The sequence below is a fragment of the Microcaecilia unicolor genome, chromosome 1 (assembly GCF_901765095.1).
Source record: "Microcaecilia unicolor chromosome 1, aMicUni1.1, whole genome shotgun sequence".
Classification (NCBI taxonomy): domain Eukaryota; kingdom Metazoa; phylum Chordata; class Amphibia; order Gymnophiona; family Siphonopidae; genus Microcaecilia; species Microcaecilia unicolor.
The window spans coordinates 359,886,430-359,912,989 of NC_044031.1; the positions used below are offsets into that span (position 1 = coordinate 359,886,430).

The 26,560-nt window shown below is 43.0% G+C and overlaps 1 protein-coding gene across 3 annotated transcripts in view; it reads right to left on the minus strand.

Annotated features, from left to right (window-relative positions):
• BRD9 (bromodomain containing 9) overlaps positions 1-26,560 on the minus strand; it is a 209,569-nt gene that overhangs the window by 77,442 nt on the left and 105,567 nt on the right. For all 3 annotated transcript variants that reach the window (XM_030209763.1, XM_030209774.1, XM_030209755.1), the window contains exons 11-12: positions 13,078-13,210; positions 5,533-5,644 (exon numbers count right to left, since the gene is read on the minus strand). In XM_030209763.1, coding sequence (XP_030065623.1) covers positions 5,533-5,644; positions 13,078-13,210 — 245 coding nt within the window. The remainder of the gene's footprint in view (positions 1-5,532; positions 5,645-13,077; positions 13,211-26,560) is intronic.

The following is a 26,560-nucleotide window of genomic DNA, read 5'->3' on the forward strand; positions in this document are numbered from 1 at the left end:
ATGTCTATCTGCAAACCAGATTAATGGTCATCCTGCCCTCAGGACACACACAACTAGTCAGGTTTTCAGGATATCCACAATAAATATTCTAAGACAGATCTGCATACAATGGAGACCAGTGCATGCAAACCTTTTTCATGCAAATTCACTGTAAACAGTCTGAAAACCAGGCAGGTCAGGTATATCCTGAAGACATGCTTGGCAACCACTGGACTAGACTTTAAGCTTAATAGGGAGTAAAATCTCTTTTCTACATGTCTGTATAGCATTGCATACTACTTCTGGCATATTTGAAATACTTGCATTGCATACTAGTTCTGGCATATTTGAAATACTTAATAGTAGTTTGCTGACCTCCTAATGATCAGAAGTGCTGAGGTTAGACTAAACCATGACTTTCAGAGGCTCATCGTCCAAGCACAGAGGCCCTTTTACTAAGCTGCGTAGGCAGTAATGCGTGCCTAACGTAGCGTAAAGGGGTATAACCACAGGATGCGCTCAGGCATACTAAGTTTGGCATTTGTGTGTGCAAACCGTGCACATAAGAATTTTTAATTTTTTTCCCACAGAGGAGGAGGAAAGCGGACTTTTCAGTGCTAATCAGTATCTACATTACCATGTGCTGGTTAGCACAGGATTTAAACGTGAGCCTTTTCCACCTATAAAATGGGTGGCAGAAAGTGCTCATGTGCTAATTTTTGTTAATGGTTGCTTGCTAATGGCCACACCATGGCCATCATATCACCATTAATAAAGAAAACAGAAAAACCTACCATTTTCCAGCTGCAGGAAATAGGGCCTTAGTATGCGTTACGTTGGCGTTTATCTTTAAAAAAGGAGACTATGATAAAATGAGAAGAACGGTCAAGAAAAAAACTTAGGGGGGCAACTGAGAGGGTATAAACTGTACAACAGGCATGGGCACTGTTCAAAAATACCATCCTGGAGGTCCAGGCCAAACATATTTCGCGAATTAGAAAAGACAGCCGGCGTGGTTGAAAAGTGAGGTGAAGGAAGCTATTAGGGCTAAAAGAAACGCCTTCAGAAAATGGAAGAAGGAACCGTCTGAAAATAACAAGAAGAAGCATAAGGAGTGTCAAAGCAAATGCAAGGCACAGATAAAGAAGGCCAAGAGGGATTACGAAAAAAAGATAGCATTAGAGGCAAAAAAACATAGTAAAAACTTTTTTCAGTATATTAAAAGCAGGAAGCCGGCAAAAGAATCGGTTGGGCCACTGGATGACCGAGGGGTAAAAGGGGCAATCAAGGAAGACAAAGAAGCAACGCAGAGATTGAATAAATTCTTTGCTTCGGTCTTCACTGAGGAAGATTTGGGTGGGATACCGGTGTCAGAAATGGTATTTCAAGCGGACGAGTTGGAGAAACTTACTGACTTCATTGTAAACCTGGAGGACATAATGGGGCAGTTCTGCAAACTGAAGAGTAGCAAATCTCCTGGACCGGATGGTATTCATCCTAGAGTACTGATAGAACTGAAAAATGAGCTTGCGGAGCTACTGTTAGTGATATGCAATTTATCCTTAAAATCGCGCGTGGTACTACCGGAAGATTGGAGGGTGGTCAATGTAACGCCAATTTTCAAAAAAGGTTCCAGGGGAGATCCGGGAAATTATAGACCGGTGAGTCTGACGTCGGTGCTGGGGAAAATGGTAGAGGCTATTATTAAAAACAAAATTACAGAGCACATCCAAGGACATGGATCACTGAGACCAAGTCAGCACGGCTTTTGTGTGGGGAAATCTTGCCTGACCAATTTACTTCAATTCTTTGAAGGAGTAAACAAACATGTGGACAAAGGGGAGCCGGTTGATATTGTGTATCTGGATTTTCAAAAGGCGTTTGACAAGGTACCTCATGAAAGGCTACAGAGGAAATTGGAGGGTCATGGGATAGGAGGAAATGTCCTATTGTGGATTAAAAACTGGCTGAAGGATAGGAAACAGAGAGTGGGATTAAATGGGCAATATTCACAATGGAGAAGGGTAGCTAGTGGGGTTCCTCAGGGGTCTGTGCTAGGACCGCTGCTTTTTAACATACTTATAAATGATTTAGAAATGGGAGTAACTAGCGAGGTAATTAAATTTGCTGATGACACAAAGTTATTAAAAGTCATTAACTCGCGACAGGATTGTGAAAAATTACAGAAAGACCTTACGAGACTGGGAGACTGGGCGGCTAAATGGCAGATGACATTTAATGTGAGCAAGTGCAAGGTGATGCATGTGGGAAAAAAGAACCTTAATTATAGCTACGTCATGCAAGGTTCCACGTTAGGAGTTACGGACCAAGAAAGGGATCTGGGTATCGTTGTCGATAATACACTGAAACCTTCTGCTCAGTGTGCTGCTGTGGTTAGGAAAGCTAATAGAATGTTGGGTATTATTAGGAAAGATATGGAAAACAGGTGTGAGGATGTTATAATGCTGTTGTATCGCTCCATGGTGCGACCGCACCTTGAATATTGTGTTCAATTCTGGTCGCCGCATCTCAAGAAAGATATAGTAGAATTGGAAAAGGTGCAGCGAAGGGCGACTAAAATGATAGCGGGGATGGGACGACTTCCCTATGAAGAAAGACTAGGGAGGCTAGGGCTTTTCAGTTTGGAGAAGAGACGGCTGAGGGGAGACATGATAGAGGTATATAAAATATTGAGTGGAGTGGAACAGGTGGATGTGAAGCGTCTGTTCATGCTTTCCAAAAATACTAGGACTAGGGGGCATGCGATGAAACTACAGTGTAGTAAATTTAAAACAAACCAGAGAAAATTATTTCCCTTGGACACTGCGCCAAATCTGTGTATACCTACATAAGAACATAAGAGTAGCCATACTGGGTCAGACCAATGGTCCATCTAGCTCAATATCCTGTTTCCAAACAGTGGCCAAGCCAAGTCACAAGTACCTGGCAGAAGCACAATTAGTAGCAACTTTCCATGCTACAAATCCTGAGGCAGGCAGTGGCTTCCTCATATTTCTCATAGCACAAATATATATTTTTATAAAAAGACTCAATGCTTGCTGAACCTTAAACACCTACCAAATTTTACATGGGTAGATTTAAAATCTATTTAGTTTTGTGCAAGACCCATGGAAAGCTATTCTCTTTTCTTTTTTATGTTCAATTATAATCTGATGCCTAGGGATTTTTATGTACAATTAACCAAACTTATCAATACAGCATCATTTTAATATGAACAACCTGCCTTTGGGATTTCAGGAGGTGAATAGTCTCAGAACTATGAACTGTAAAATTATCCTAGAATAACCCTTTGTCCCACGAGCAGCATTCTGTTCAGCCTTAGCTTTCCACACTCTGAATTTCTTGTCTTCTAATACTGCTAGTGTGCTGAGACTTTGATTAATGCAGTACAATATGAAGATTATGATAACAATTCGCTCAGCAGTAATAACTCATATAGGAAGCAATCTAGATCTTGTTATTTTTAATGACCTGGACTACACTTTGCTGGAATAAAGTATTCACCTGATGCTCTCTTAACTTCATTAACTACTTGCATTTGGGGCCCTTTTACTAAAGCTTTGTGCGCACTACGGGGCTCTTTTATTAAAAGGTTGCCCCGCAGCAACCCATAACTACCACCGGCACAACGTGGCTGCCGGCGGTAGCTCAGTCTTGAGTGTGTGTCATTTCTGGTGCTACAAAAAATACCTCCATAATTTATGGTGTGGTGCTAACCCAGCGGTAATCTTGCAGTGCTGTGCACTGCCGGGCTGTTCCGGGGCAAAGGGAGTATGAAAACGAAGAGCCAACAGGCGCGCGGCGCCCCCCCCCCCTCCAGCGGCGTGCACCCCGGACCGCCCCCACCGTCCCCCCCCCCCTTGGTACACCACTGGGAGTACCTCTCATCTGTTCTTATGTAGGAACATTCTGTCATACCCTTTTGTTTTAAGTGATAGGACAGGTACTCCATAAAGATCCAATACTTCTTAGATTGATATTTTTCTATTTTGTTCCCACAGAGAGATTGTTTTATGGACTTATATTCAATTGGGCTAACATTGAAGATCGTAATGGTAAAATGATCATTTAAGTGTTCTTTTGGTTATTTCATAATTTTCCTATGAATGTACGTATTTATTTGTATGTATGATTTATAATTGTTTTTCTTTGTGTTTGTAGACCCTGATTTAGTCTAGTTCCGAAACCTGGCCAAGTAGGGTCATTCTATTGAGTGAAATCAAATTCAACTTTATCTTCTCCATGGAAGACAGCTTGCGGAGTTCCTCAAGGCTCGCCTCTTTCTCCTACATTGTTTAACATCATGATGACCCCATTGGCCAATGCCCTATCCAAATTAGGTTTAAATCCATTTATATACGCAGATTATGTTACAATATATATACCTTTTAGACAAAACTTGGATGAAATTACCAATCAAATTACCCTTGGTTTGAACACAATGGACAAATGGGCTAACTCATTCCATCTGAAGTTGAATGCTGAAAAGACTCACTGCCTCATTCTATCGTCACAACATAACAAATATAATCCTACTACTTTAAATACTCCTAACCTCTCTCTACCGATTTCAGATAGTCTGAAATTATTAGGGATTACAATTGATCGACACTTAACACTGGAGACCCAAGTAACTCACACCACAAAGAAAATGTTTTATTCAAGACCTTAAAGGCAACTCGTTCTTTAATGGGAAGCCAGTGTAGTTTTTCGCGAAGAGGCTTGGCTGATTCGAATTTAGATCTACCAAAGATCAGTCTTGCCGCAGTGTTCTGAGCAGTCTGTAATTTTTTGAGTAGATGTTCCTTACAGCCTGCATATATAGCGTCACAGTAGTCCATCTGGCTTAAAACCACAGATTGTATCAGATTGCGGAAGACATCACGAGGAAAAAAGGTTTTATTCGCTTAAGTCCTGTAAAATGCTGACCAACAGGGGTGGGAGCCCTACTGGTACCAGTTGGTCAGCATTTTACAGGACCAGGACATTGTACCAGTGACTTCACAGTGAGAATCCTGAAAGGTAACTTTAAAACCATACAAGAACATAACACCTTTGAAGTCATAATGATTGAATATTTTAACACCCAACAGAAAGGACTTAACAAGGATCTGGGGTTCCTAGCCCATTATAAACCATAAAGCTGTATTTCTCTGTTGATCACCCCACCCCTCACCTATCCACACCCATCCTGTTAGAATATCAATGATATGCTTTGATGTCCCCATGCATACCTCCTACCCACCCCCATCCTCCCACCCTGTCAGACTGTCATAGTAATGCTTGAATGTTTTCACTTATATACACTGTCAGCTAGCACATTTGCTTATTTCCGATCTGACGAAGAAGGGCAACCTTCGAAAGCTAATCAAGAAATGTTATGTCCAATAAAAAAGGTATCATCTTATTTTCTTTTCCATGTTTTATTTTGTTTGATTTCTATTGATAACCTTAAGAGTGGACTAACACGGCTACCACACTCCTCTACATAAGGACCTTGAAATCAATTCATGCTTGTATCACAGAACCCACCTGTTTTATTTGGTAAATAATTTTCGAATGATCTCCTCCTGTTATTTGATCTAACAGATCATCTACTATTTTCTTTGCGTAGCTTCCAGAGTCCTTCACGAATTCTAGCAGGCTGGGAAAAATAGAAACGAACAAAAGAAAGAATTCAATAAAGAAAATAACATGATTCACTATATTTAGGGAGAAATTTTATAAAGGGATTTGAGCACATGGAACAGAACTCGACACACGCAAGAAGGCTATATAAAATTGCCCAGGGTTGTATATTATGAGAATGTATTTTCAATGTTTGTAATTCTAATAAAAATGATTTAAACTAAATTTGCCCAGGGGTTCAGAGAAAAGAATGAAAATGGTATGGGGTTTTTATCACAAGACAGATGAGAAGAGGACATGAACATATATACCCTATTGGGAAGGAGAGACAGGGACAATATGATACATTAAAATATTTGAAAGGTATTAACATATACAATCAAATCTTTTCCAGAGACAGGAAGGTGGTAGAACTAGAGGACATGAATTGAGGTTGCAGGGGGACCAACTCAGGAATAATGTTACGAAGTACTTTTTCATGAAGAGGATGGTATGTAACTGAAATGCCCTCCCGTGAGAGGCGATAGAGATGAAAACGGTAATGGGATAAACTCAAAGGCATCCTGTATTGAAGGCATGAAACCAAACAAGCTTAGCAGTGATTAGATAGCAACATTAGTAATTGGGAGGCTAAGCCAGCACTGGGAAAACTTCTATGGTCTATGCCCTGATCATGGCTGGACAGATTCAGCTCCAGTAGCTGGAGAACAAGGCCAGTGCCCTGATCGTGGCTGGACAGATAGGCAGATATCTACGGTCTGTGCCCTGATCATGGCTGGTCAGATCTGAATGGGCTGGAAAGTGGGGCTTTGATAACAACCTTAGTAGTTAAACAAGGTCAGTGCCGGACACACATCTATGGTCTGTGCTCTGAAAATAGCAAGGACAATTCAAGATCAAGTATACATATGTAGTATCATCTCAAACCTTATGCTATGAGTTTATCTTGTTAGGCAGACTGGATGGACCATACAGGTCTTTATCTGCTGTCATCTACTATGTTACGTTACTATGCTAAGAAGTACAGTGGTGGAAATAAGTATTTGATCCCTTGCTGATTTTGTAAGTTTGCCCACTGACAAAGACATGAGCAGCCCATAATTGAAGGGTAGGTTATTGGTAACAGTGAGAGATAGCACATCACAAATTAAATCCGGAAAATCACATTGTGGAAAGTATATGAATTTATTTGCATTCTGCAGAGGGAAATAAGTATTTGATCCCCCACCAACCAGTAAGAGATCTGGCCCCTACAGACCAGGTAGATGCTCCAAATCAACTCGTTACCTGCATGACAGACAGCTGTCGGCAATGGTCACCTGTATGAAAGACACCTGTCCACAGACTCAGTGAATCAGTCAGACTCTAACCTCTACAAAATGGCCAAGAGCAAGGAGCTGTCTAAGGATGTCAGGGACAAGATCATACACCTGCACAAGGCTGGAATGGGCTACAAAACCATCAGTAAGACGCTGGGCGAGAAGGAGACAACTGTTGGTGCCATAGTAAGAAAATGGAAGAAGTACAAAATGACTGTCAATCGACAAAGATCTGGGGCTCCACGCAAAATCTCACCTCGTGGGGTATCCTTGATCATGAGGAAGGTTAGAAATCAGCCTACAACTACAAGGGGGGAACTTGTCAATGATCTCAAGGCAGCTGGGACCACTGTCACCACGAAAACCATTGGTAACACATTACGACATAACGGATTGCAATCCTGCAGTGCCCGCAAGGTCCCCCTGCTCCGGAAGGCATATGTGACGGCCCGTCTGAAGTTTGCCAGTAAACACCTGGATGATGCCGAGAGTGATTGGGAGAAGGTGCTGTGGTCAGATGAGACAAAAATTGAGCTCTTTGGCATGAACTCAACTCGCCGTGTTTGGAGGAAGAGAAATGCTGCCTATGACCCAAAGAACACCGTCCCCACTGTCAAGCATGGAGGTGGAAATGTTATGTTTTGGGGGTGTTTCTCTGCTAAGGGCACAGGACTACTTCACCGCATCAATGGGAGAATGGATGGGGCCATGTACCGTACAATTCTGAGTGACAACCTCCTTCCCTCCGCCAGGGCCTTAAAAATGGGTCGTGGCTGGGTCTTCCAGCACGACAATGACCCAAAACATACAGCCAAGGCAACAAAGGAGTGGCTCAGGAAGAAGCACATTAGGGTCATGGAGTGGCCTAGCCAGTCACCAGACCTTAATCCCATTGAAAACTTATGGAGGGAGCTGAAGCTGCGAGTTGCCAAGCGACAGCCCAGAACTCTTAATGATTTAGAGATGATCTGCAAAGAGGAGTGGACCAAAATTCCTCCTGACATGTGTGCAAACCTCATCATCAACTACAGAAGACGTCTGACCGCTGTGCTTGCCAACAAGGGTTTTGCCACCAAGTATTAGGTCTTGTTTGCCAGAGGGATTAAATACTTATTTCCCTCTGCAGAATGCAAATAAATTCATATACTTTCCACAATGTGATTTTCCGGATTTAATTTGTGATGTGCTATCTCTCACTGTTACCAATAACCTACCCTTCAATTATGGGCTGCTCATGTCTTTGTCAGTGGGCAAACTTACAAAATCAGCAAGGGATCAAATACTTATTTCCACCACTGTATCTCAGAGGTTGGTGACTTCCACGGTAAACTAAGGTGTCATAAAAGGCCAATGTTTACCACTCATTAATGACTATCCCTCTTAAAGCCTTACAACGTTCTTTTATCTTACTAAAACTAACTTAAAAAGCTATCTGCGAAGACATCTCAATTAACATACATTTTCACTGAAACAATTCTCCAAGAACGAGAGGGAGGGAGTGATCTTGTCACTGTTTTATGATAAATGCAGATTAAAAGGGTATGTAACTGCTTTCAGTACAGCTTCTACCACTGTCAAGACCAAACCCTTGGACCAAGACAAGATTCTGGTTTCATGTGATAAATGTACATACATTGAGTCCCTTGTGAAAGACGTACAAGAACTAAGAGAAGAAGTGGTAAGACGAAGAAACATCTGGGACAACCAGAAATTTGACCCAGAGACGCAGGCCAAAACAATGAGGACTTCCAGCAAAGGGAGAGAAGATCTTGGGCAGACACAGCACAGCTGGAAGCAGGTCACCAAGTCCCACAAGATCAATCCTCAAACTCCACCTTCTATTCAGCTAAAGAATCGGTTCATGGCCCTGGAGGTAGAAGAGCTAGAAACATCTAAAAAAACAGGAGGAAACATTGACCAAAAATGCCATCACAGCCAGACAATAGGCCCAAAGAAAGCAAAAGGTAATGGTGGTTGGAGATTCACTTCTCAGGGGTACCAAAGCGCTCAATCTGCCGGCCAGAAATGTTGTCCAGAGAGGTGTGCTGTCTGCCTGGTGCCAAGATTCACAATATTGTGGAAAGATTGCCTAGACTCATCAAGCCTACAGACCACGCTCCTTTGCTGCTCATACATGTTGGCACAAATGATACAGCTAAGTTTCCTACTGAATGTATCATACGAGACTTTGTAGCTTTGAGTCAGAGGATGTAGCATCTAGGTGCACAGGTGGTGTTCTCATCGATCCTCCCTGTCGAAGGTAAAGGTTGAATGAGAGAAGCTCGCATCTTGGAGATAAATGCGTGGCTGCGTGGTTGGTGCCAACGAGAGTGCTTTGGTTTCATAGACCATGGGATGACTTTCAAAGACGTAATGAGCGGTGATGGTGTTCATCTGTCAAGGAAGGAAAGGAGTGTCTTCAGCAACAGGCTGGCTAAAGTACTAAAGAGGGCTTTAAACTAAAACTGATGGGGATGGGTATAAAAGGCCACAAAGCCATAATTAACCCCAAGGAAGGTAGGACATCTAATGCCTCTATAGAAGTGAATAAAAAGAGGAAAATCTGGAGAGCCTTGTATAGCAATGCCCATAGTATGGGAAACAAACTTCTAGATCTTGAGGCTACAATGATGGAAGCGGACTTGGATTTAGTGGCGGTCACGGAGACATGGTTCACAGAAAACCATGACTGGGATGTTGCTATACCTGGCTATAATCTATTCAGAAAGGAGAGTAGGAAAAAAGGGTGGAGGTGTGGCATTATATGCTAAGAATGATATCCAAGTGACAGAACTGCAGGGACATGTGGGGTATGGAAGAAGCACTGTGGGCTAAACTGGAAAGAGGGAAAGGAAAATGTATCTATATCGGAGTGATATACAGACCTCCCTCACAGTCAGAGGAAATGGACAGGGACTTAATTGAAGACATCTGCAAGATAGCTAGGAAAGGGGAAGTACTACTGATAGGTGACTTCTATAAGCCGGATGTTGATTGGGGTGTCCCGGCTGCGGGGTCGTCTAGAAGCAAAGAGATCTTAGATTCCCTACAGTACTACTACTACTATTACTATTTAACATTTCTAAAGCGCTACTAGGGATACGCAGCGCTGTACAATTTAACATAGAAGGACAGTCCCTGCTCAGAGAGCTTACAATCTAAAGGACAAATGTACAGTCAGTCAAGCAGGGGTTGTCAAATTGGGGCAGTCTAGATTTCCTGAAAGGTATAACGGTTAGGTGCCGAAAGCCACATTGAAGAGATGGGCTTTGAGTAAGGATTTGAAGATGGGTAGGGAGGGGGCTTGGCGTAAGGGCTCAGGAAGTTTATTCCAAGCATAGGGTGGGGCGAGGCAGAATGGGCGGAGCCTGGAGTTGGCGGTGGTGGAGAAGGGTACTGAGAGGAGGGATTTGTCCAGTGAGCGGAGGTTTCGGGCGGGAACGTAAGGGGAGATGAGGGTAGAGAGGAAGAATTGTTCCAGCAGTGGGCAACGGAACTGACGCGGGATGGAGTTGTTCTGGACCTGGTGCTTACGAATGGAGAGTACGTTTCTGACGTCAAGGTGGCAGACCATTTGGCATCTAGTGATCATCGTATGGTACGGTTCAATATTAAAACAGAAGAGAAGGCTCATTCGAGATTAAAGGTCCTGGATTTCAAAGGAACTAACTTTGCCGAGATGGGGGAATTTCTCAAGGAACAGTTAGCGGTATGGGAACAGCTGAAGGATGTAGAACAGCAATGGACAAGACTGAAAGGAGCTATATTAAAGGCAACTAACCTTTATGTTAGAAAATTACATAAAAATAAAAGAGGAAAAGAAGGCCTCTCTGGTACTCGAATGTAGTAGCTGAAAAGATAAGGGAAAGGAGGCTAGCCTTTGCATGTTATAAGATGACTCAGAAAGATGAAGGAGAGAATACCTAAATAAGCGAAGAGAAGCTGGAAAAGCTATCAGGAAAGCGAAGAGGCAAATGGAGGAAAAAGATAGCTAATACGGTAAAATTGGGAGACAAGACCTTTTTCAGATATGTAAGTGACAAGAGGAAGTGCCATAATAGCATTGTGAGGCTCAAAGCTGAGGGAGAGAAATATGTGGAAGATAAGGATAAAGCTGAACTGCTTAACGCTTATTTTAGCCCTGTGTTCACGAATGAAAAACCAGGGGTTGGGCTGCAGAAAACAGGGATCGGTCCTAGGGCCGGCTCTTTTTAACATCTTTGTGAGCGATACTGCGGAAGGGCTGTCTGGTAAGGTTTGTCTCTTTGCGGATGATACTAAACTCTGCAACAGGGTGGACATCCTGGAGGGTGTGAATGACATGAGGAAGGACCTAGTGAAGCTAGAGAAATGGACCGATATTTGGCAACTAACTTTTAATCCCCAAAAATGCAGGGTCATGCACTTGGGTCGCAAAAATCAGAGGGAACGGTACAGTATAGGGGGTGTAGTGCTTCAGTGTGTGAAGGAAGAGCAGGACTTGGGGGTGATTGTGTCTGACGACCTTAAAGCTTTCAAACAGGTAGAAAAAGCGACGGCCAAAACCAGAAGGATGCTTGGGTGCATAAAGAGAGACATGACCAGCAGGAAAAAGGAAGTGATAGTGTCGTTGTATAAATCTCTGGTGAGGCCTCATTTGGAGTACTGCGTGCAGTTCTGGAGACCGCACCTATGGAAAGATATAAACAGGATGGAGTCGGTCCAGAGGGCGGCTACGAAATTAGTAAGCAGTCTTGAATGCAAAAATTACAGGGACAGGCTTAGGTACCTCAACATGTATATGCTGGAAGAGAGGAGACATGACAGAAACGTTTAAATATCTCAAGGGCATTTATGTACAGGAAGAGAGTCTTTTTCAAATGAAGGAGAGCTCTGGAATGAGGGGGCATATGACAAAGTTAAGAGGGAATAGGCTTAGGAGTAACCTAAGGAAGTATTATTTCACAGAAAGGGTGGTGGAGGCGTGGAATGGCCTCCCGGTGGAGGTGGTGGGGTCGAGTACAGAATTTAAAAAGGCATGGGATAAGCATGTGGGATTACTTAGGAACAGGAAGAATTAGGGGTTACAGAGGATGGGCAGACTGGATGGGTCATATGGCCTTTATCTGCCGTCATGTTTATATGTTTCTATGTAACTTATAATCATGTGCCACTAACTTGGATTTCCAGGGTCAGAAACTCTGTTTCTGATGATATCATCAAAAATAACCAGTGTACATTTCTTGTGACATCATTGAAAGCAATAGGTTCCATTTCTGATGATGTTGCAGAGGTGTGCAGTTAGAGGGTGGGAGTAAGCAGTGGATCCAGCTACCCACCATTCACTTTTATAGGAAAGGGGCAGGATGTGGGAGTTGCCTACCCTAAAAGTGAATGCTGACTGACTGATATCCTTATCTCACCTATCAGTCCGATAAATGGCCCTCACCAGTTTTTAAGTCAGGGCCACTTTGGATCCAAATGAGAGCCACCTAATTTTCCCATGCGAGGCCTCAACACTACTGGTCAGTGTCTCAATGACATCCACTACGCCACTTGCCTTCTAACTTTTTATTGTGTGTATCCTCAAGGAGGCGGCCATTTCCAAATACATTCTCTTTTTCAAATGAGAAGTGCCTTGCCCTTCAAGCTTGCAGCTCTTCCTTCCATCCACTTCCCTCTTCCTGTCGTGATCTTGGGTAAAGGGGCAGATTATAACAGAAAAAAGTCAGAATGAGATGAGCACCGTCCCAAAGGTCTCCAGGGGCTGCCACTGTCTCCCAGGCCTTGCACTGAAGAACACTGCCCTATATACTACTAAGATCTGTAAATTCTGGTTCATGTGGCATAGCTAAGGCAAGGTCAAAACAACTGTTTTGATCACTCCAACCATCTGATTACTACAAATGGAAACTAGATAATCATTACCCTACCTAGATTTGGATTTTATTTACTTTTTTTTTCCAAACCAGAGTTATGTATTCAGATATAGCTGGTAGAAGGTTTACAATGAGACTTGAACCTGAGGCAATGAGTGAAGTGGGATTTGAATCAACAGGCTACTCCTTTCCTCCTGGATATATTGACAATTTCTCTTTACAATTCTGAAAGGAAAACAGCTGTCCATTTGTACTGTATTGCTAAAACCTACCTTAAAGCACACTGGATTCCAGTCTCATCCCCATACCCTGCGTACATTAGCTCCATTTCATCAGGTTTCAGATCATTAAAAACTGTATTATTTTGTAGTGACAGTGCTGTGCTTGCACTGGTGAGAAATGTAACTACAAGAAAATAAGAGACAAATAAAACGTGTTTAACAGCACAGTACACATGAAAAACCCTTGTGATGCAGCTAATATTAGTGAATGACATTTATTTGTGGCCAAATACATAACTATTTCAACTTGTTTAAAGCAGCCCCCTTAGAATCAAACTATATAGAGAGGAAAGGTCTCAGATAACTTTCTTTCTGAGAAGTTCTAAGAGAAGAGAACATCTTTCTGGATAAGTGAACATTCTTTTGCTCTGTGCTTTGGTGATTTAAAGATTGGGTTTACATAGTAACATAGTGACAGCAGATAAAGACCTAAATGGTCCATCCAGTCTGCCAAACAGTCTCATTCATTTTCAATTCAAGATTAAAATCAACAATGATTGTGATATTATATACTTGATCATGGTCTTCCTTTGTTGTTTTAGGGACATGGACAGTAGAAGTATGCCTGGTTTAGTGATAAAGACAGTTAGAACTTAAAAAAGCAAATGTTACTAAGTCTCCATACCCTTTCCCCCATAATTTAAAATCTGAATTTCCTATCACAGCCTACAGGATTAACAGAAAGCCTCTAGGAGGCACAGCAGGGCCTAGATCAGTCTTCATTAAAAAAAATAAAAAAGAGAGAGAAGCAAGTTTTATTAACTAGTTTCCACTGTATATAACCCTTTTCTCCCACTCACCCTCCTCAACTCCTGCCCACCCCTTAAGTCAATTATTCTAATTAGGATAACAAGAGGGGAGTTCCATTACAGAGTTTTAATTACATTTAATTACTTTCTGAGAAGCAAACACTAAATAAATAAATCATACAATATACCATATAATAGGCTCTTTATAGTAATATAATATCACTAGTGCCTTAAGAAGTTTTAATTAAATAATTCAATAATACTAAGATGCAGACAGCAATCTAGCAATGAGAGAGGGGTTCTATCCAGTGCACTGAGTGTCACATGTATGATTATTTCCCAGTTGGTGACAAGTTATATGTGTGTGCTCGATGCAAACAGCTCCTAGCTCTCAGGGGCAGATGATCAAAAGCAAACGCACCGCATACACTCTTGCTTCTGCCCAATGATCAGAGCTGGCCAGTGTGAGAAATGTGATTGCAAGCTCTGACTGCTAATTGCATGCAAATGCATGTAAATGAGGGTCTCCTGCATTCCTTCCAAATGATCAGTGGGCAGTGTGCCAAACAAGGGCGCTGTTCCCGCTGCAAACCCTATGGCAGCTCAGAGCTGGCATTAGGATTTGCCAGCACGAGAGGAATGGGGGAGACTCACTTTAGAGGTTTCACAAGTCTGGGATTTTCTCCAGGACCTGTCAAACATTTAGCCCGCCCCCTCCCCCCAAACACAAAGCCTGGAGATCTGGTGGACTTCCAGGATTTGCCAGCACGAGAGGAATGGGGGAGACTCACTTTAGAGGTTTCACAAGTCTGGGATTTTCTCCAGGACCTGTCAAACTTTTAGCCCGCCCCCTCCCCCCAAACACAAAGCCTGGAGATCTGGTGGACTTCCAGGCCCCCCATCCCCAAAGCACAAAAACACTCATGGTCCAGTGGGACCGCTAGCTCCCCCCCCCCCCCCCCAACATTGAACAAAAATGCCCTGGTGGTCCAGTGAACCGCTAGCTTCACCCCACTCCCACCTGGTGGTCCGGAGGACCACTATCCCTCCCTATTGACGCCACCCCAACCCCATGCCTGCGGCCTACCTTGTTGTAGTAGTTGGAGGAGGGAGGGACTAGAACTTCCTCCCTTCTCTTTGGGCTGCTGTCGTCTCAAAATGGCAGCGCCCTGAAAAGGTGCATCCTGAGATGTGCTAGGCAGGGCTTAACCCTTATATGGAAGTGGATTAGGAACTGGTTACTGGACAGAAAAACAGATGGTAGAGTTAAATGGCCATTTTTTTGCAATGGAGGAGGGGAGTGGAATGCTACAGGGATCTATACTAGGACCACTGCTGTTTAACATATTTATAAATGATCTGGAAATCGGAGGACGTCCGGTGGAGCTGCCGGCCAAGATGGCCGCCACATGTTGTGCTCCGTAAAGCCGCGATCGGGGGCTCATAAAAATCAGCTGTTTCAACCCCCATCAAGGCACAGCTTGTGAGGACGAGTAACGTGGAAGGAAACGTGAAGGCGATCCGACACCCGGGGGGGGGGGGGGGGGGGGTGATAAAAGCAGCAAAATCAAAGCGGCGCAAATTTGCAGTAGCGAGTCTAACTTCCCCCACACCACGCAGCGAGCGGCCAGCACTAGAGAGATACCCGAACGCAGAACGCTATATGGTTGGAAGATAGGAACAGACCGAGCAACGTTTACATATGCTGACAGAGTGAGTTCCTTACCGAAACAGAGGGTACTGGCAAAGGATGGTGGATTTATGACCGGGAGGGTGGACAAAGGGAGAGCTGGAACTGCTGCACACAGAAATGGAAGAGGGGGGACGGAGAGGGCCTAGTGCAATGAAAGCAGCATAGACTTTACAGATCAGTATCAGCAGAGATAATAGCTGGCACGGCTGCTTCAAATGGCTACAGTAATGTCAACGGAGGATGATGGAAGTAGGGTAAAGCGGAATTAAGAGAGCAGCCTGGAATTTAAAGAGACAGGGACACCTTTCTTCAACTGATCTACTCTTCATCTTGGAAAGACTTGCAGGAGGTGAAAAACAACATCAGCCCTCATAGGGCGGCTGAGCCAGTAGAGCAGAACTGGTTTTATATCTTACTGAGGACGAAGGAGTGCCTGGGAAGCTATTCAGATTTAAAGACAGATATCTTAACAGCACTCATTTATTACATCGTGCATGGCGACCTGAGGGTCCAAAAAAGAGCCGGAAAAATCCAAAGGAGGGGGCTCAAAGATGGTGGAGAAAAGCTCCCCGTCGTCGCCATCGGTGAGTTCCGTTGGGCTTCGGAAATAGTGGCGGAAGTTAAGCTGGCAGTGGAGGACACTCTGAATCACCAACTTCAACAAATAATAGAAAAGTTGGATGGCATGGACCAACGGTTCACTACCTTCACAAAAGACTTTCAGGAGGTCCAGCAGAGTCTGGGAGAAGTGGAAACATCGGCACAGGACTCCCCCACGGCTATAGAGGGACTTACAAAAAAAGTAGCAGCCTTAGAAGATAAAGTGGATGACTTAGAGAACCGCTCTCGACGGAATAACCTCAGACTGGTAGGAATACCAGAATCAATAAAAGAGGGGGATCTGAGAGAATTTCTGGAATCCTGGCTTGCTAAGATATTGCACAATGAAAATACAACTGGACCTTTAAGAATAGAGCGGGCACATCGTTTGGGACCCAGGAAGGCGCCCAACGATAGGCCGAGGGTAGTCACTCTGCGTATGTTCCACTACCAACATAAAATGGCGCTACTCACTGCTCTCAGAAAAGGAGCAACACTCGAGCTTGAGGGTCATAAGATACTATGCTTTCAAGACTATTCTACTAAAGTCTCTCTTTTGCGCAAACAGTATTCGCAGGTCTGTGGAATACTGCACAAACTGCAAATCCGTTTTGGTCTATTATACCCAGGAGAAACCATGCAGCCAGCATAATGGAGCGGTGAAGTTTTATGAGACGGTGGAAGCAGTTCAAGCGTTTGTAGACCAGCTGGAGAGAGACAGACCGAGTCCTTCCAAAAACAAGTAGACTTTGTTGGTGAGATGGAAACCTTGAGCAATTGTGAGCAGGGTGATAAAAGAGATGACAATCACTTCTGTTGATATTGAGTTAATTCTCTTTCAAATGATTAATGTTGTTAATGCTATTATGGAAATTACATTGCACAAAAAAGGGGGGAGAACGGGCATATGACTAGATACATACTTGCTAAAGTGGGTCCCCGATCGGAGACACGGAGGTTGAGCACCCTAGGTGCCCAGTAGGAGTAGGGGAGGACAGAAGTTGGGTGGGATTAGGGGGGGATACTTTGAGAAGACACAGCTTCATGGTCAGGTCGGAGAAGAAGGGGATAAATAGACGGTTAAGGGTCACATTGGGAACACTGCAGCACAGAGAGCCACCAAAAGGACAGCGAGGGGGGTACTGGCTGGGATGCCCCCATTGCTCAATACGTGCAGGTCTCCATTTGGTGTATAATCTGAACAGTGATTTCACGTAATGGCACTTAAGATGGTGACCTGGAACGTGGGTGGCATCTCCTCGCCGATTAAGAGACAAAAGATACTCCAGACACTCCATAAACAAAAAGTAGAAATACCTTTCTTCAAGAGACACATTTCAATGCTAAAGAACATGAGAAACTATGCAGGTGGTGGGTGGGAGACTACTATGACTCCCCGGCGCAGGCCAAAAAAGCAGGAGTTATATTAATCAAAAAAGGGATTCAAGTCCATACTCAAAAGATTGTAGCAGATGCGGAGGGCAGATATGTACTCGTGCACTTAACGATAGAACGACAACCAGTAGTTTTGTGCAATGTATATGCCCCCAATACAAAAAACTCCTGCAAACACTTAACAGGCTTTGATGGAATTCCCATGCTAGTAGGGGGGGGGGGGGGGGGGACTTTAATGCAGTGGTTGATCCTAGGTTGGATAGATCGCATGGGGAGAAGAGGGGGTCGGGGTCGGATTCGAGAGGAATAAACATGTTAAGTGAGGTCCTAGACTTGGTGGATGTGTAGCGGACCCTGCACCGACTGGAACGGGATTTTACCCATTTGTCCCGCGCACATGCCACCATGTCACGAATTGACTATATCTTTTATTCGCGCACTTTATTTACAAGGCTGCGGGAAGCAGAAACAGGTCCCGTAAAAATATCCGATCATGCGATGGCAACTGCAGTATTGGAGCCGCCCGGGCCCGCACCAGGCCAATTTCAATGGAGATTCCATACTTATCTGTATAATGACAGAATATTTCTAAGCTATATAACACAAAAGTATAAGCATTTTCAAGAGACTAACCAGGAGCGTAGGGGCAACCCAATTTTATATTGGGATACGGCTAAAGCTGTACTACGGGGAGAGATCATAGCATACACGAGTCATCAAAAAAAGGAACGGGAGAAGGAGTTGTTTAGATTGGAAAAAGAAGGAAAAAGAAGTAACAAGGGTGCGGAAAGCATATGGACGACATCATAATTTGCAACTCAAAGCCCAACTTTTAGAATTGCAGCAGGCCCTAAATGAAGGGATTCATCAAAAGGCCCAAAAAAACTGCTTATTACAGATACCAACTATATAAATATGCCATCAAAAATAGTAGGATGCTCGCAAGGCTGTCAAAATCTAGGCAGGGACCTTCTAAAATAGATGCCTTGTATTCTCTTAACGGGGTACTAGAGAATAAGGATGCTCAAATTAACAAAATCATGGTAGACTATTATACGAGTTTATACTCGCCCACTGATCCACCTCCGTTAGATAGCGAGATGTATCTCAGTGGACAAGACATTGTCCGAGTGGACCCGGAAAATCTGGCTATGTTAAATGCCCCCCCTAACAACCGATGAAGTAGCGTGGGCAATACAGCAGGGTCCCCTGGGAAAGGCCCCGGGCCCAGATGGATATAGAGGGGAATTCTATAAAATGCTGAAGGAGGAGGTGGCACCACCGCTAATGGCTATGTTCAATACCAACGAATGCCTCCCTCCTTACTGGTAGCACAAATTATAGTACTACCGAAGCTGGGACGCGATACGAAGAAGCCAGAATCTTATAGGCCGATCTCGCTCCTAAATTATGAAGCTAAATTATATGCCAAAGTCCTAGCAAACCGATTAACCCGTATATTGCCGGATATTATTGAGGACTCACAAGTAGGTTTTGTGCAGGGCAGAAGTATTACAAGAATGTCAGGAAGATACTTACAACGCTGGAGGTAGTAGCTAATCAGGCCATACCACCTTGTTAATCAGCTTCGATGCCGAAAAAGCATTCGACAGAGTGGTATGGGATTTTTTTTATTTGGGACATTAGAAGCATATGGAATAAGCGGGTTCTTTCAGGAGGCAATACGGGCACTATACTATCTTCCACAGGCCCAAATGTGGGTTAATGGAATACTATCTGCCCCTTTCTCAATACATCGGGGTACTAGACAAGGCTGTCCACTGTCACCTCTGCTGTTCGTCTTAACATTAGACCCCTTGATCAGAGATGTTCAAAGGACGCCTGATGTGCAGGGGGTGGCAGTGGGATCAGAAATGTTCAAGATCGCAGCATTTGCAGATGACCTACTAGCCCATCTGACCAATCCAAGTACCTCACTGGCAGCTCTATTAGAATGTATGGCAGAATATGGGGATTTCTCAGGCTTCAAGTTAAATTTGGAGAAGTCAGAAGCACTGCTAGGTGGGGAGAACCGAGAGGAGAGTTGGCAAAGCCGTGTCCCATGGAAATGGGCAGATGGGTCCTTTCGTTACCTAGGTGTGCAGTTGTCCATGGATACCTCAAAATTGTATCACTTGAATATAGAGAAATTGCTACAGGATACAAGGTGCTCTCTTGAACAGTGGAGCCATCTGCCCCTATCACTTATTGGGAGAATTAATTTGTTTAAAATGTTCATCTTCCCCAGATGGCTCTACATCTTACAAGATGTGCCAATACACTTATTAAGAAGAGATATTCGAAAGTTAAATAGGATTTGTAGGAAATTCCTTTGGGCCGGGAAGAAGTCCAAATTATGTTTAGAATACCTTTATGATAATTGGACACAGGGAGGTTTGGGTCTACCCAATATTCAAAGATATAACCAGGCCTGTCTTCTGAGACATCTCAGAGATTGGGTGCTACACACAAATCAGTCTACCCCTATTGGATGGGAGCGGACATTGTATAAGCCTTGGCATATGAATTTTCTTCTGCAGGCTAAATAAACTAGCTTACCGTCAGTATGTAAGAAAAGTATTCTGTTACAACCTTTAAGACAAGTCTGGCGCTTCCTAATGAAAGCTTGGAATCATAATCCGAGTGTTAGTGATCAGTTGCCTCTTCAAGGGAATGGGGACTTCCAGCCTGGAATGGAAGTAGGGATCATTAAAAACTGGGCAGAAATGGGGATCACTTTAGTGGAACACTTAGTCAATGCGGATGGAAGGTTGTATACATTTCAGGACCTGCAGCACAGGTTATCCCTAACCAACAACGATTATTACACTTATAGACAATTACACCACTACTGGTTTAGCTTAGACCAAGAAGCTTTGGGTACAAAATTGGGTCAAAAGCTTCGAGAATTCTTAAAGAGGGATGCATATGATCAGGTTTCAATATCTAGTTTGCATAAATCAGAACAGAAAAGGTAATTTTCTACAAAATAAAGTCTATCTTTTCCTTTTTGAAAGTGCTGTTTGGAAAAATGTTTTATGATTTGGGGGAATAAGGGGAGGTGATCTCCGAGTCCCTCCAGTGGTCATCTGGTCACCTTGGGCACCTCTTGTGTGGAGTAGAGGAGTAGCCTAGTGGTTAGTGCAGCAGACTTTGATCCTGGGGAAGTGGGTTCAATTCCCACTGCAGTATTTCGTAATAAAAACATGTCTAGCTCAAAACTTCTTAGTGTTGGACGTCTTTGTTTTGTTCCATTTTCGCTGAAAGACGTCCATATCTTAGGAACGCCCAAGCCTTGAACATACCCCTGGCACGCCCCCCCCCCCCTTGAGATTTGGACGTCCTTCTGAAGGACTGCAGTTGGAGACGTCCAAAATCGGGTTTCGATTATATCGATTTGGACGTCCCTTGGAGATGGACGTCTATGTTCCGATTCATGTTGAAAGAAGGAGGTCCATCTCTTTCGAAAATAAGCTTGATTGTAGACAACACACTGAAATCTGCCCAGTGTGCAGCAGTGGCCGAAAAAGAAAACAGAATGCTAGGAATAATTATGAAAGGGATACAAAATAAGACCAAGAATATTATAATGCCTCTGTATCACTCCACGGTGTGACCTCACCTTGAGTATTACGTTCAATTCTGGTTGCTATATCTCAAAAAAGATATAGGCCCCTGTCTACAAAGCTGCGCTAGCAGCTTGTGGGGTGGTACTGCCAGCACAGCCCATTCACTTTGAATGGGCTATATCAGCAATGCCACGCAGCTTTGTTAACAGGGGGGACAGTGTAATGTTGAAAGAGCAGTGACCAAGCAAAAAAACAGCACAAAGGGTATTTAAAAACACAGGGAACACAATTCTTTCATATAAAAAATCCTTTAATAATAGAATTTGATTGGAGGAAGACCCGACATGGGCCGTGTTTCGGTGTCACATCAATGACTAAAAAAACCCTCAACAGACTAGTTTCAACTGTGATGTTTTCCAGAGTATTTCCTCCAAACAACATGCAGTTGAAACTAGTCTGTTGAGGGTTTTTTTAGTTATTGGTGTGACCCCTGATGCAGGTGCGGCAGCACCAAAACACGGCCCGTGTCGGGTCTTCCTCCATTCAAATTCTATTATTAAAGGATTTTTTTTATATGAAAAAATTGTGTTCCCTGTGTTTTTAAAGGCCCTTTGTGCTGTTTTTTTGCTTGGACTTTTTTTTGTACTTAGCTCCCTCTCTTTGTTGCATGAAAGAGCAGTGACCAAAATAAAGGGGATGGAAATCCTCTCATATGAGGAACGGATAAAGAGGTTAGGGCTCTTCAGCTTGGAAGAGATGGCTGAGGAGGGATATGATTGAGGGCTACAAAATTCTGAGAAATAGAATGGGTAAAAGTGAATCGATTTTTCACTCTTTCAAAAAGTACAAAGACCGGGGGGGGGGGGGGGGGGGGGTAAATACTTTAAAAACAACTACGAGGAAATGTTTTTTCACGCAAAAAACTGTTACACTCTGGAATTCACTGTTGGAGGATGTGGCAGCAGCAGTTAGCATAACTGCGTTAAAAAAAAGGTTTGAACAAGTTCCTGGCGAAAAGTCCACAGTCTGTTACTGAGATGGACATGGAAAATCCACTGCTTGTCCCGGGATTGGCACAGACAGCTCTTAGACAATACATACTACAGGAAACTAACTGAGGATCCAACACAGGATTATACAAAGCAGCTAAAAGACCTTATCACTACATTTCCTAAACAAGTACAGCCACATCTGAAGAAACTCATGCCAAACCAGCCTGCTGTGGGCACATTCTACATGCAACCCAAAATCCACAAACTTGGAAACCCGGGCAGACCAATCATATCAGGTATTGGTACACTCACGGAGGAAATATCTGGGCTCATAGAGGGAATTCTGAAACCTCTCGTGCATAAAACAAACAGCTTCATACAAGACACCACAGACTATCTGAATAAATTGAAAAATATCAAGCAATTACCACAAAGCACCATTCTGGTCACAATGGATGTAGAATCACTATACAGAAACATTCCCCATGCGGATAGCATAGCTGCAGGTGGGAGGCTCCTAAAAACATCCACACTGGACCATCAATACTCACCAGAAACTATTACAAAATTAATCAAATTTAGTTCACAACTACTTCCGCTTTAACAATGATATCTATCTACAAATAATGAGCACTGCGATGGGCACCAGGACAGCATCCCAATATGCCAACCTTTTTATGGCTGAGCTGGAAGAGATATTTCTGAATACATACCAGACCAAACCCCTAAAATACTACCAGTACATTAATGACATTTTTATGATTTGAACTGAGGGGGAAGAAACTCTGAAACAATTTTATAATTCCTTCAATACATACCATCCTACAATCAGATTCAAAATTGACTACTCCCAGAAAAAATTTTTTGGACACCACGGTCTCAATCAGTGATGGCAGTATACAAACATATATAACAAAAAAAACAAAAAGGCACACAACTGCTTACAAAACAGTAGATAAAAAACAACAAAGCAGTGGAATCAAATGCATTTATTGGAACAATACTCCGAGAATATTGCCTCCTCCCTCAAAACACCCAGGGAGAATCTGCTACAGTACAAAGAAAAAAAAGCCACAGACAGAATCCCCCTTATAGTGACATACAACCCAGAGCTGCAAAAATTAAGAAAAATCATAAAAGATCTTCAGCCTCTACTCCAGGAGGATGAATTACTGAAGGAGATATTCCCATCCCCACCGGTGCTGGCTTTCCGACAGCCACCCAACTTAAAACACAAGCTAATCAGAAGTAAGCTCCCAACACAGACTCAAAAAGAAGAGAATGGCACACATCCTTGCAATATATCCAGCTGCAAGCTATGCGAAAACATTTCACAGGACCCCACAGTTTTTAGAAAGGAAAAATATTCAACATAAAGGAATCCTTCACATGCTCATCTTCCAATGTGGTATACACCATTCAGTGTAAAAAATGTGACGAAGGATGCTATATTGGAGAAACAAGCCAGATGCTAAATACAAGATTTAATTTACATAGGCATCACATGAAAAATGCCAGTGCCAGCCAGGATTCCACGCTGTGGGGCAGCACTTTACAAAACCAGAACACTGTACCAGTGATTTATTTTTGTTGTTAGATTTGTACCCCGTGCTTTCCCACTCATGGCAGGCTCAATGCGGCTTACATATTGTATACAGGTACTTATTTGTACCTGGGGCAATGGAGGGTTAAGTGACTTGCCCAGAGTCACAAGGAGCTGCCTGTGCCTGAAGTGGGAATCAAACTCAGTTTCTCAGGACCAAAGTCCACCACACTAACCAATAGGCCACTAGGATTTCATAGTAAGAATCCTGAAAGGTAACTTTAAAACAATACAGGAACGTAAGATCTTTGAAGTCAGAATGATTAAATATTTTGACACCCACCAGACAGGACTTAACAAAGATCTGGGTTTTCTAGCCCATTATAAACCATAAAGTTGTATTGCTCTTTTTGGCACCCTCCTCTCACCTATCCACCCCCATCCTGTTAGACAGAGTGACTGAAATGCTTTGATGTTCCCATGCATGTCTCCTGGTCTCTCACCTATCCATCCCCATACTGTTAGACTGTCACTGAAATGCTTTGATGTTTCACTTATATATACTGTCATCTACCAACACTTGCTTATTTCTGATCTGACGAAGAAGGGCAACCTTCGAAAGAAATGTATTAAGTTATGTCCAATAAAAATGGTATCATCTTATTTTCTTTTCCATGTTTTATTTTGCTTTATTTCTATTGATTACCTTTAAAAGTGGACTAACACGGCTACCACACCTCTCCACAAAATACAGAAAAACTTACAAAGAGGAAGTTTGGCAGGAGGAGTGGCCTAGTGGTTAGGGTGGTGGACTTTGGTCCTGGGGAACTGAGTTCAATTCCCACTTCAGACACAGGCAGCTCCGTGTGACTCTGGGCAAGTCACTTAACCCTCCATTGCTCCATGTAAGCCGCATTGAGGCTGCCATGAGTGGGAAAGCGTGGGGTACAAATGTAACAATAAAAAAAACAACACAGAGTACTGGATGAAACTGAAAGAAGCCAAGAAAGAGATACATCTGTCAAAAGTGCAAGCGGAAGAACAAATGGTTAGAAATGTAAGGAGGGGGGTGACAAAAATATTTTCAGGTACATTAGTGAAAGGAGGAAAAATAAAAATGGAATTGCGAGACTGAAAGATGCTGTGAATCGCTATGTGGAAAATGATGAAGAAAAAGCAAATGTGCTACAAGCACTTCTGTTTTTACAGAAGAAAATCCTGGAGAAAGACCACGATTGACTGGCAAAAGTACATATGGGAATGGAGCGGATATAGCACCGTTCACGAAAGAGAGTGTTTATGAATAACTTGAAAATCTAAAGGTGGACAAAGCCATGGGATCGGACGGGATTCATCCCAGGATATTGAAGGAGCTCAGAGAGGTTCTAGCAGGTCCTCTTAAAGATTTGTTTAATAAATCTTTGGAGGTGGGGGAGGTTCCGTGGGATTGGAGAAGAGCGGATGTGGTCCATCTTCACAAAAATGGTGACAGAGAAGAATCTGGAAACTAAAGACCGGTAAGCCTCACTTCGGTTATTGGAAAAGTACTGGAAGCGATGCTGAAGAAAAGGATAGTGAATTTCCTAGAATCCAATACGTTGCAAGACTCGTAATAACATGGTTTTACATAAGTAGCACCACACTGGGACAGACCAAAGGTCCATCAAGCTCAGCATTCTGTTTCCAACAGTGGCCAATCCATTTTATGCTGTTTATCCCAGAAATAAGCAGTAGATTTTCCTCAAGTCAATTTAATAATGGTCTATGGACTTTTTCTTTAGGAAGCCTTCCAGACCTTTTTTAAACCCCCACTAAGCTAACCACCTTTACCACATTCTCTGGCAATGAATTCCAGAATTTAAATACACGTTGACTGAAGAAACATTTTCTCAGATTTGTATTAAATTTACTACTTTGTAGCTTCATTGCATGTCCCCTAGTACTAGTATTTTTGAAGAGAGTAAACAAACGCTTCACGCCTACCCGTTCTACTCCACTCATTATTTTTTAGACCTCTATCATATCTCCCCCTCAGCCGTCTTTTCTTCAAGCTGAACAGCCCTAGATGCTTCAGCCTTTCCTCATAGGGAAGTCGACCCATCCCCTTTATCATTTTTGTCGCCCTTTTCTGTAATTTTTCTAATTCCGCTATATCTTTTTTGAGGTGCAGCAACTAGAATTGAACACAATATTTGAGGTGCGGTTGCACCATGGACCAATACAAAGGCATTACAACGTCCTCATTTTTGTTTTCCATTCCTTTCCTAATAATACCTAACATTCTATTTGCTTTCTTAGCTGCTGCAGCACACTGAACAGAGGGTTTCAACGTATCATCAACGACGCTGCCGAGATCGCTTTCTTGGTCGGTGACTCCTAACGTGGAATCTTGCATTACGTAGCTATAGTTCGAGTTCCTCTTTCCCACATGCATCACTTTGCACTTGCTCACATTAAACGTCTTCTGCCATTTAGATGCCCAGTCTCCCAGTCTCGTAAGGTCCTGCAGACTGTTTTCTGTGCATACGTAACGCATTCTGTTTGTACCTTTTAATGGGCATTTATGCTGTCTGCGTTGCTGGTATCTCTTAAGCATTTTTGACCCCTGAGGAAGGCTTGTTGTCGAAATACAGACTGTGTAGGGTCCCCATAAACTTTTTTGATGCTCTTATGTCATGTTTGGGCTGGTCATTTGGATTTGGTTCTACTTCCACACTTTGGTGTTGTGTTTGTTTCTTCTTTGTGGAAGGTGTGGACCCCTCCTTTTTTTCCCCTTGGTATTTTTGAACAGCATCCACACCTGATGTAAATTTTTGACCCTTGCAGCCGCTCCTCTAAGTTTTTTTTTTCACCGTTCTTCTCATTTTATCATAGTCTCCCTTTTGAAAGTTAAACGCTAACGTATTGGATTTCCTGTTTATACTTACTCTAAA